At 42.8% G+C, this 12,568-nt stretch overlaps 1 protein-coding gene across 5 annotated transcripts in view; it reads right to left on the reverse strand.

The window, feature by feature from the left end:
* Positions 1-12,568, reverse strand: part of ARMC2 (armadillo repeat containing 2) — a 286,378-nt gene that overhangs the window by 55,241 nt on the left and 218,569 nt on the right. For all 5 annotated transcript variants that reach the window (XM_073576046.1, XM_073576045.1, XM_073576050.1 and 2 more), the window contains 2 exons: positions 8,098-8,321; positions 5,042-5,187 (listed from right to left, as the gene is read on the reverse strand). In XM_073576046.1, coding sequence (XP_073432147.1) covers positions 5,042-5,187; positions 8,098-8,321 — 370 coding nt within the window. The remainder of the gene's footprint in view (positions 1-5,041; positions 5,188-8,097; positions 8,322-12,568) is intronic.

Below are 12,568 nucleotides of genomic sequence, written 5' to 3' on the forward strand. Positions count from 1 at the left end.
ACTACACTTTACTCACTTAATCCAAGGATGGCTCTAAGGACTGGACATCAGAACGGCAAGCACTCTTCATAGTAAGGCAGGAGAGCTGCCAGCTGTCCCTCACCCCTTAAGTAGTCAGCTTTACCCAGCTTCAGGACATCTGATTTGTTATCCTTCCGAGCCCCAGCTGCAGCCAATTCCAGTTGATGCCCTGAAGTTCGGCCGTACTGCGCATGCTCCGACTGGAACACACGCCAGCCGTAGAAATGCCGGTATCCAGGGCCATTTTCCCAGCCTGTCACCTGATGCCGTGCGGACACGCGCCCTGCAAGCCGCGTCACCGGCGTACCCACCGATGACGCAGTGCACCGGAAGTTCGCTTCCGGACGGAAGCCGACCCCCATGCGAGAGGCCCGGGACTGGCAGTTGAAGCCCAGAGTCCTCTGGAGAGGGATACGGCAGATTCCGGGAGTGCACAGCTCGACCGTACGCTAAGGGACCTCTCGGGTATCAGCGTGACGCCGGAGTCTGCCCAACCGAACATGGTCCCGAAGACCCAGAGCACTCTAGAGAGGGATGCAAATGTCCCCAGGAGCCCCCAACTCGACCGGACTCTGACACCTGAAGAGAACGTCGGTGAGGCTCTCAGGTATGTAGAGTCTTATCCCAGAATCTTTGTGTGCTCCACTTCTGCATCTGTCCCTGATAGGGACAGGAAAAACACTGAAGGATGGTGGTTGGGATGGGCTATTTAACCTCTTCTGTGTTCCTGTCCCTATCAAGGATACGAAAGACTACCTCCTGGTGGTGCTGTCGGGAGGGATGTCCTGGAAACAACATTTTAGTGGTAAAAATATAACTTATTCTTTCTTCACCGCTAAGTGGCATAAATTCTGTGAGGCATATGTCCTGTCAATATGATCACTGCACCACTAGATGAATTCATTGGGGAGTATAGTTTGTAAAATGAGTTCACATATAGGGGGTTCTGCTATTCTGGCACCTCAGGGGCTCTGCCAATGTGATATTGTACACTCAAACCCTTCCAGCAAAATCTGAACTCCAAAATGGCCCCTCTTCTCTTCTGAGCTTTGCACTGTGCCTCAAAAGTAGTATTCCCCCAATATGGGATATCGGCGTACTCAGGAGAAATTGCACAGAAAACTGTACGGTGCAATTTCTCCTGTGACCTTTATGAAAATGCAAAATTAGGGTCCAAAATAACATTTCTGTGGTGAAAATGTGATTTTTATTTTCATGGCTCAATGTTATAAACTTCTGTGAAGCAACTGGGTGTTCAAGGTGCTCACCACATTTTTAAGTACATTCCTTGAGGGGTCTAGTTTGCAAAATGGGGTCATTTGTGGGGGGTTTCCACTGTTTAGGCACATCAGGGGCTCTCTAAATGGGATATCAGGTCCAAAAATAATTCCAGCAAATTTTACATTCAAAAAGTCAAATAATGTTCCTTCCCTTCCGAGGCCTGCCTTGAACCCAAAAAGTAGTTTTCTCCCTCATATTGGGTATCGGCATACTCAGGAGACATTGCACAACAAATTGCATGGTGCAATTTCTCCTGTTACCCTTGTGAAAATGCAATATTGTGTGCTAAAAACATATCTGAGGGGAAAATTAGATTTTTTTTATTTTTATGGCTCAACGTTATAAACTTCTGTGAGGCACCCGAGGATTCAATGTGCTCACCACATATCTAGATCAGTTCCCCGAGGATGCCTAGTTTCCAAAATGGTGTCACTTTTGAGGGATTTTTACTGTTTAGACACATAAGGGGCTCTCCAATTGCGACACGGTGTCCACCATTTGTTTCAGCAAATTTTGCATTCAAAAAATCAAATTGGTGCTCCGTCCCTTAAGAGCTCTGCCGTGCGCCCAAACAGTGGTTTTTTCCCTCATATGGGGTATTGGCATGCTCACGAGAAATTACACAATAAATTTGGGGTCCAATTTTTCCTGTTAACCTTGTCAAAAGAAAAACAAATGGATCCGAAATACATTTTTTGTGAAAAAAAGTTAAATGTTAATTTTTTTCCTTCAAAAAATTCCTGTGAAGAACCTAAAGGTTTAATAAACTTTCCGAATGTGGTTTTGAGCAGCTCTAGGGGTGCAGTTTTTAGAATGGTGTCACTTTTGGGTATTTTCTATCATATAGACCCCTCAAAGTGACTTCAAATGTGATGTGGTCCCTAAAAAAATGGTTTTGTAAATTTTGTTGGAAGAATGAAAAATCACTTGTCAACTTTTAACCCTTATAAGTTCCTAACAAAAAAAAAATTTGGTTCCAAAATTGTACTGTTGCAAAGCAGACATGTGAGAAATGTTATTTATTAACTATTTTGTGTGACATATCAATGTGATTTAAGGGCATGAAAATTCAAAGTAGGAAAATTGCGAAGTTTTCTAAATTTCAGCCAACTTTCCATTTTTTTTTCCACAAATAAACACAAGTCACACCGAAGAAATTATTCCACTATCATGAAGTACAACATGTAACAAAAAAACATTCTCAGAATCAGCAGGATCCGTTGAAGCGTTCCAAAGTTATTACCTCATAAATTGACAGTGGTCAGAATTGTAAAAATTGACCCGTCATTAACATGCAAACCACCCTTGGGGGTAAAGGGGTTAAAAAAAAAATTTCGGATATAAAAAAAAAATTGCTACAAAAAACGGGGAAACACGTTTAAAATGTATTTTAGTGGTTCTTTGTCCTCACAAAAAATAAATAAATAAAAAAATGGGAAAAAAAACAGCTATTTATTTCCCTTATTTTCTCAGATTTCGCCAGATATTAGCAAAAAATAAAAAAGAGAATAAGACAGTGACATAAAAATGAAACCCCATATATTATAAAAAAAAAATCCGCAAAAATTACCGTATATACTCGTGTATAAGCCGAGATTTTTCAGCCCATTTTTTTGGGCTGAAAGTCCCCCTCTTGGCTTATACACGAGTTATATACCTGGGGGTCAGCGGAGGAGGGGGGGGCGAGGGTGTCACAGATCATACTCACCCGTCCTGGCACTCTCTGCAGCCCCTTCGCTTCTCCACTGTCTCCCTTCCTGCCTTCAGCCGTCACGTGGTACCGCTCATTAAACTCATGAATATGCGCATATTCATGAGTGGTAATGAGCGGTTACACATAACTGTTGAAGGCAGGAAGGGAGACAGTGGAGAAGCGAGGCTGCAGAGATGTTTCAGGATGGGTGAGTATAGCGATATTCACCTGTCCTCGTCCCCACGCTGCTCACCGCCGTCTGCTGCTTCCTGTGTCTGTGATGTTTAGCCAGCAGGGGGCGCGGTGACGTGGTTAGTGCGCGCCGCGCCCTCTGCTGGCTGAGCAGTCACTGACAGAGCACTCACAGACAGTGGTGAGCAGCGATGGACCCCGGACAGGTGAATATCTCAGGTGCTGAGCAGGAGAGGTGAGTATGACATTTTTTTTTTGCAGCAGCATATGGGGCATATTCTATGGAGCAGCATATGGGGGCATAATCTCTGGAGCAGCATATGGGGCATATTCTATGGAGCAGCATATGGGGGCATATTCTATGGAGCAGCATATGGGGGCATATTCTATGGGGCAGCATATGGGGGCATATTCTATGGGGCAGCATATGGGGGTATATTCTATGGAGCAGCATATGGGGGCATATTCTATGGAGCAGCATATGGGGGCATATTCTATGGGGCAGCATATGGGGGCATATTCCATGGAGCAGCATAATCTATGGGGCAGCAAATGGGGGCATATTCTATGGGGCAGCATATAGGGGCATATTCCATGGAGCAGCATAGGGGGGCAAAATCTCTGGAGCAGCATTCTATTCTATGGAGCAGCATATGGGGGCATATTCTATGGGGAAGCATATGGGGGCATATTCTATGGAGCAGCATATGGGGGCATATTCTATGGAGCAGCATATGGGGGCATAATCTCTGGAGCAGCATATGGGGCATATTCTATGGAGCAGCATATGGGGGCATATTCTATGGAGCAGCATATGGGGGCATATTCTATGGAGCAGCATATGGGGGCATATTCTATGGAGCAGCATATGGGGGCATAATCTCTGGAGCAGCATATGGGGCATATTCTATGGAGCAGCATATGGGGGCATATTCTATGGAGCAGCATATGGGGGCATATTCTATGGGGCAGCATATGGGGGCATATTCCATGGAGCAGCATAATCTATGGGGCAGCATATGGGGGCATATTCTATGGGGCAGCATACGGGGGCATATTCTATGGGGCAGCATATGGGGGCATATTCTATGGGGCAGCATATGGAGGCATATTCTATGGGGCAGCATATAGGGGCATAGTCTATGGGGCGGCATATGGGGGCATAATCTATGAAGCAGCATATGGGGGCATATTCTATGGGGCATTTTATGGGGGCATAATCTATGGAGCATCTTATGGGGGCATAATCTATGGAGCATCATATGGGGGCATAATCTATGGAGCATCTTATGGGACCATAACCTTTATGGAGCATTATATGGGGCATATTATTCTATGGAGCATCTTATGGGGCCATTATTAACCTTTGTGCAGAATTATATGGGGTGTATTTTGTATGGAGCATTATATGGGGTTCCTGATTCAATATGGATATTCAAAAACATTTAACCTACTGATGTCTCAATTAATTTTACTTTTATTGGTATCTATTTTTATTTTTGAAATTTACCAGTAGCTGCTGCATTTTCCACCCTAGGCTTATACACGAGTCAATAAGTTTTCCCAGTTTTTTGTGGCAAAATTAGGGGGTCGGCTTATACACGGGTTGGCTTATACACGATTATATACAGTACTTGAATATCTTATTGAGAGAAAATTTTTACAGCTCCTTAAACAGCATGTACAAAAAAAAAATTTGTCTACTCAGTAATGGGGGTTAAATGGCCCAGTCTTGAATTGGTTAAACTATAGACAAGAGATCCTTGGTTCATCTTCTTCTGCAAAATGCCATAATTGGAGCCAACAGGCAATGTTTGTGTATATCATAATTCTGAGAACTATATTGGTACATACCTTAGTATTCGTGAAACATTGGTGCATATATCTTTATCATCATTATAAGACTCCAATAAAACACACAACTCTGCTAAAGCATTACTTGCAAGAAACTTTGGACGTGACTGGGAGAGATCAGCAAGGTTCCTTAACGTTGCGGTTAGCTGAGTGAAGGTAAAGCAAAATACATTTTAGGTCATTAACACTGACTTTAAAAGCAATTTGTGCAAATATCATAATGTATTTGTTTGCTTGGTACATTAGTAAATACAGTCATGGTCAAAAATGTTCGCACCCTTGAAATTGTTCCAGAAAATGAAGCATTTCTCTTAGAAAATTATTTCAATTAAACAAGTTTTGTTATACACATATTTATTTATTTTGTGTGTATAGGAACAAAACAAAAAAGTCAGAGAGAACAAAGGCAAATTAGACATAATTTCAGACAAAACCCCCAAAATGGGCTGGACAAAATTGTTGGCACCTTTCCAAAATTGTCGGTAAACAACTTTGTATCAAACATGCTCATTTAGGCTGTGTGCCCACGTTGCGTTTTTTTAAGCATTTTGATGCGTTTTTCTGGGTCAAACCGCATCAAAAAACCCTTAAAAGAAGCATCCCATTCATTTTAATGCATTTTGGCCTTTTTGTGCCAATGGATGCGTTTTTTACCACTAAGGAAACGCTTAGCGGTAAAAAACGCAGCATGTTCATTAATTTCTGCTTAGGTCCGCGTTTTTGGCTATTTCCTATAGTCCAGAAAACGCGCGTTAAAAAACGCATAAAAAATGGGCGGTTTTTGCTCAAAAACGCGCGTTTTCTGAGAAGGAGACCCATTTCCTGAGCGTTTAAAAACGCTAACGTGGGCACATAGCCTTAAACTAACCTGTGGCAAGTAGCAGGTGTGGGCAATATGAAAATTACAAGTGAAACCAGTTAAAAAGAGGAAAAGTTGACTCAATCTTTGCATTGTCTGTGTGTGCAACACTAAGCATGGGGAACAGAAAGAGGAGAAGAGAAATGTCTGAGGATTTGAGAACCAAATGTGTTGAAAAATAACAACAATCTCAAGTCCTTCTCCAGAGATCTTGATGTTCCTTTGTCCACGGTGCGTAACATAACTAAGAAGATTACAACCCATGGTACTTCACTCAATCTCCCTGGACGTGGACGGCAGAGATAAATTGATGAAAGGTTTGCAACACAGGATGACGGATAAGCAGTCCCCACCAGTCAAATTCCAAAGAAATTCAAGCTGTCCAGCAGGCTCAGGCGCATCAGTATCAGCACAAACAATCAACATTTGAATGAAATGAAATGGTATGGCAGAAGAACCAGGAGGATCCTACTGCTGACACGGAGACATAAAAAAGCTAGACTGCAGTTTGCCAAAATGTACGTTAGTAAGCCAAAATCCTTCTGGGAAAGCATCTTGTGAATAGATGGGACCAAGGAAGAGCTTTTTGGTAAAGTACATAAATCTACTGTTCACCAAAAACAGAATGAGGACTAGAAAGAAAAGAACACAGCAGCTACAGTCAATTATGGTGAATGTTCAAAGATATTTTGGCTTTGCTTTGCTGCCTCTGGCAATGGGTGCTTTGACTGTGTGCAAGGCATCAAGAGATCTGAAGATTACCAAAGGATTTTAGGTAGCAATGCAGTGCCCAGTGTCAGAAAGCTGGGTTTGCATCCTAGGTCCTGGAGCTTCCACCAGGACAATCAACCGAAACATACTACAAGAAACACCCAGAAACAGATGGACTCTAAGCGCTGGCGCCTTCTTAAGTGGTCAGCAATGAGTCCGGATCTAAATCCCATTGAACACCTGTGGAAAGATCTAAACATTTTTGTTGGGAGTAGACACCTTCAAATATGAGCGACCTGGAGAAGTTTTCAAAAGGAGAGTAGTCTAAAATTCCATTTGAAAGGTGTAAGAAGCTTGTTGATGGTTATAGGAAGTGATTAATTGCAGTATTTATTCCAAAGGTTGTGCAACCAAATATTAAGTTGAGGGTGCCAACAATTTGGTCCGGCCCATTTTTGGAGTTTTGTGTGAAATTATGCTCAATTGGCTTTTTTTCCCCTCTGTTTTTTTTTTTAGTATTGTTCCAATATACAGGTCACGGTTCCACCCCTCAGGGTGTAAGGGATGCAGTTACTGACAGATCGGTCGTCCAATCTGGTACAGGGATGTGCTGAAGCGGTCAGTACTTTGATTAACAGCATGACCATCCAGTCAAGTTCAGTTGCATGCTGAGCTGTCAGTGTGTTTATTGACAGCTCGTCTAGCCAGTCTGTGACTGGGAGGTGTTGGCTGTCTCAGATGTTCACTATCCCGGGTATTGCCATGCCTACTTAACTGAGCATCTTCTCCCAGACCACAGCCAATCGTTCATTTATCTTGTGAGGTTTGTGTTTTGTGCTTTCCTGTGCCTTGAGTTCTATATGTTTGATCTGTGGCATGGCCTTGGACTTCCTTCTGACCATCCGCCTGTTTAACCTCTTTAGCTCTGATCCGTTATCCTCCCAGTACTATGACCTTGGAAAGTTACCTGACTACACTTTTGTCTCTTCCTTCTGTTTATGACGTACCCTCCTGGCTTCTGACCTTGGACTCCCTGACCACTCTGATTCACGGCTTAGCCGTGAGAAGTGACTAGTGTCACAATACAAATAAAAAAAAATGTAAAAGCAAAACATGTGTATATAATAATTTTCTGGGAGAAATGCTTCATTTTCTAGAACAATATCTTGGGTGCCTTCGACCGTAACCATATCATAATGTATGAAAATAACACCAAAGAGAGAAATGTGTGTCAAAAACTAGGCCCAACACAGTGTTCCAAGTAGTGTTTGATTAAAGACCCACCATTTAATTTTGGCATACTGCAATAAATGGTGATAGTAAAGAACACGATTTCTGAAATTAGAAAAATACGGTACTCATTCTGTTGCTACCATCTGGTACTCTTGCTTCTCAATCATTTGCACACTAAAAAAAGCTTGGTTCCACATTAGAAGTTTATCGCCAAGATTGGCAATCAAGGTATATAATGTTATGAGAAACAGACCTGAACAATCAGATGGCTCATGTCAGAAGAAGTACTTTGTGAGGTGGTGCGGAGTTGGATGATCTGCTTCATTAACTCTACTAGTATTTCCACTGCCTGTTTTTTGAGTAATTCATTGAGCAGCACTTTATTCCCAGATAGGAACTTGATTGTCCCTAAACAATACAAGAAAGCCTCACTGTTGGCATGTGTATTTTCATTCTGTAGAACCTCTAAGAGTACACCTGCAAGAAACATGAGCAATTCAGTATCAAAGCAAACAATGTAAAAAGATTATAAAGCGAGATATAGATACAAATACGTCTATGAAAACATTTAAATACAGAAATATCATATTTTTTGGATACGCACTTTTTTGAAAAAAAATAATCTTACTTAAAAAGTATGCATTTTATACTCCGGTAAAAGCTACCTATAATTGAGTGGAATGCTAACACAGCGTCCTTCCTGATCACTGAAAGAACTATGCAGCATTGCAGTCCTCTCTCTTCCTGCTTGACACTAATCAGTCTGATCGGTGGAAAGAATGAGAGAAAAGTACCAGGACCTGCACGCCCCTAAAGCTGAATTTATACTGCAGGTCCTTGCTAACAAAAGTACCTTTAGATCATGTGATTAGTCACATGCCTGGACAAAGTTCAAAATATGTTAGTATATACACACTGCATGTGCATATGTAGATGTAGCAGAGCTGCATGTGTGTATGTAGCATGTGTGTGAATGTAGCATGTGTGTGCAAATCAGAGCTTTGGGTGTGTTGCTGAGCTTTGCGTGTGTATAAACAGCAGAACTAAAGCCCCCGTTACACATAGCAATATCGCTGTAACGTCACCGATTTTGTGACGTAGCAGCAATATTGCTATGTCTGATACTTACTTCCGACCGGCTCCCCCGCTGCTCATCGCTGGTCGCACGAGAACGTCCTGGATCATTTCTCGTCATCCACTTCCTGCTGGGCTTCCTGTGGCGCCGACGAGCGACGTGTGGACGCGGGCGGGAGGACGTCAGGATCGCTGTGTCTGATAGGTAAGTAGCGACCCCCGACCCCTGCGATGTCGCTGGTGAGATCTGCCTGTGTTGCAGCTCACTAGTGACCACTTAGCGATGCACCAGCGATCCATATCGTTGTCGGGATCGCTGGTGCATCTCTAAGTGTAACGGTACCCTAAGTGTGAGTGTACCTCACCATGCAGTAATGTTTTGTATGTGTGCGCTGCAGAGATTGTATACAAAGGCCCCACTTCACTAAGACTGGCGCTTCGTATGCATTTTGATGGAAATGCCTGTAACTGAAAACGCCAAAGGTTATGCAAAAAATGTGCTACTTTCAAAGTGTTTTACACCAGTTTTCTTGCATAAATACTTTGATGAGTTGGGCGTGTGTGCTGCGAAGCTACGCTTCTCAACATTGAAATTACAACACCAAGAAAAATAAAGCTATGGAATTATAGAATTACACGATTGGTAGACATGTTTGTGATATACCAATTAAAAAATGGAATCAAAATTTTCAAAATATATCAATTTATTTAGTATTGAGTATGAGTACCATGAACGGAAATACATACACTTACATGCCTTGGTTGCCATCAATCACATAATGACCAGAGGTATTTTTGGTTTTGCATTTTCATTTCTTGCTCCCATTCTTCCCAGAGCCATAACTTTTTATTCTTTGGTCAAAATGGCCATGTGAGGGCTAGTTTTTTGCGGGATGTGTTGTACTTTTGAACAAAACCATTGGTTTTACCATGTCGTGTACTCAAAAACGGGAAAAAAATTCCAAGTGCGGTGAAACTGCAAAAAAATTGCAATCCTACCCTTTTTTTTTGTGGCTTTTTTACTAGGTTAGGTCCACTAAATGCTAAAACTGACCTGCTGTCATGATTCTCCAGGTCATTACGAGTTCATAAACACCAAACATGTCTAGGTTCTTTTTTATTTGTGTGAAAAAGAATTCCAACCTTTGCTTAAAAGAAAAAAAAAAAAAAATTGCGCCATTTCTGATACCCGTAGCGTCTCTATTTTTTGTGATCTCAGGTTGGGTTAGGGCTTATTTCTTGCGTGCTAGGCTGACATTTTTAATACCATTTTGGTGCAGAAACAATCTTTTGATCACCCGTTATTGCATTTTAATGATCAGATCGCATGTATGTAGCAGAATACCTCACTTGCTATGAGCGCAGACCACCAGGAGGTGCTCATAGCAATAAGACTCTGCAGGCCATGTTAGCAAGTTTACGCCACACAGGCTGCTCACACTACTTGTCAGCAATATGCAGTCTGGCGTTGTCAAGTTGAAAAATGGCTCCTGGATCAATTTGGAGAAACGACAATGTAATGCTGAGCTGTTAAATGTACGTAAAATGACTAAACTAGGGGGTTCAGCTACTGTACATTAGGTGAATCATCAAGTGCAATTCTTCTAATCTGACAATCTTTCCATGCAAAAGGTTGTTGAGGTGTGTATATGTGATAATACACATGCTACAGAGAAACTGACAATAGAGCTATTAGCTATTTAATCGACAGTAGCATTTAAAAGTTTTGAGTCTTGGCACCCTTGAGTCTTGGTCAAAATTACTGTTAATATGAACAGTTAAGCAAGCTGAAGATGAAATGTTATCCAAACCGGCTAAAGTTAAAGATGACACATTTCCTTTGTATTTTAGGCAAACAAAAAATAATTTTACATTTTAAAAATAACAAAGGAAAATGGACAGATGGAAAAAATGGGCATCCGTCATGGTTAGTACCTAGTAGCCCCCACTTTTGCAAGAATCACAGCTTGTAAACACTATTTGCAGGCATCCAAGAATCTTTCAATTCTTGTTTGAAGGATTTTAATCCATTCTTTCTAAGAAAATTCTTTCAGGTCTGTGAGATTCCTGGGTTGTCTTGCATGCACTGCTTTTTGAGGTATGGATTGAACATGAACAGGAAGCCAGAGAGCAGCTGCAGCTCAGACCTCCTCTTCAGGTGCAATCCACACTTAGGTGGGAACAGCGCAGGCAGCGCTGATTGGGTGCCGGGTCATGTGTCACATCATCACACAAGGGCCCCGGGGAGAGTAAGTGCCGATCCCCGGGAACAGCTCCGGCACTAGAGGAAAGTATAGTTTTTTTTAATTTTTTCGGGGCAAAACATTTAGTTCAAGAAGGGGTTTTCATAGTAGTGGACAACCCCTTTAACTGTTGACAATGACAGTAATGTTGACAAGGGGTGTCCAAATGTTTACATGCCACTGTATGTGATGTACAGTCATGGCTGAAAGTGTAGGCACCCTTGAAGAAAAAGAAAAAGAAGTACCATATATACTCATGTATAAGCCGAGTTTTTCAGCCCCTTTTTTGGGCTGAAAAAGAACCTCTCGGCTTATACACAAGTCATACGACAGAAAGCCGGCAGGGGAGGGGGAGCGGGGGAGCAGGAGACCTCATACTCACCCTCCTGGCATCTGCATATCAGGCTCTGCTACATCTCAGTCCCGGCGTCTGCATCTCTCTTCCTAGCTTCTTCCTGTGCGGTCATGTGACATCGCTCATTAAAGTAATCAATATGGACGCGTCTCCACTCCCATAGGGGTGGAGCGCATATTTATTACTTTAATTAGCGGTATCACATGACCGCACAGGAAGAAGACTGGAAGAGAGAAGCAGACGCCGGGACTGAGATGTAGCAGAGCCTGATATTCAGCGCCAGGAGGGTGAGTAGGACTGAGGGAGGGTGAGCGATATAATATTCACCTGTCCCCGTTAGAGTTGAGCAAAACAGGTCGGTCAGATTCAAAAGTCGCCAACTTTCGCCAAAGTCGGGTTTCATGAAACGAAACCCGACCACAGTGTGAAGTAGGCCATGCGGTCGACGACCCAAGCACCAAAGTCGGGTTTCGCCGAATGCTTGCACGTGACTTTTTACAGCCAATGAGAGAAGCGGAGCATAGCGTAGCTGGAGTGGGAGTGGGAGAGAGAGAGAGAGGAGGAGAGGGAGAGAGAGAAGAGAAAGAGAGAAGAGAGAGAGATTTTGCCGCCTCTAGGGTTAAAATTTATGCCAGGTGTGTTTACAGTCCTCCACTCACTGCCGACTTTTCTCCCCATTGACTTGCATTGGGTTTCGTGTTTCACGACTTTTCCCTATAGTCGGCCGATTTCGTTCGACTCGACTTTTGATAAAGTCGGGTTTCATGAAACCCGACTCGACCCTAAAAAAGGCAAAGTCGCACATCTCTAGTCCCCGTTCCACCGCTGCGCTCAGTCTCCCGGGTCCTCTGACTGTGACGTTCAGGTCAGAGGGCACGATGATGTGTTTAGTGAGCGCCCTCTGCCTGAACATTCACTGCAGAGAGCCGGCGACACTGAGGAGCAGCGGGCAGCGATGAGAGGTATGGCAACCTTTGTGCAGCATTATATGGGGCATATATTAATATGGAGTATCTTATGGGGCCATCATTTTACTTTTATTAGTATCTATT

This window comes from Dendrobates tinctorius, unplaced genomic scaffold, assembly GCF_039654945.1.
Source record: "Dendrobates tinctorius isolate UK_male_01 unplaced genomic scaffold, ASM3965494v1 ptg000046l, whole genome shotgun sequence".
In the NCBI taxonomy this organism is placed as follows: domain Eukaryota; kingdom Metazoa; phylum Chordata; class Amphibia; order Anura; family Dendrobatidae; genus Dendrobates; species Dendrobates tinctorius.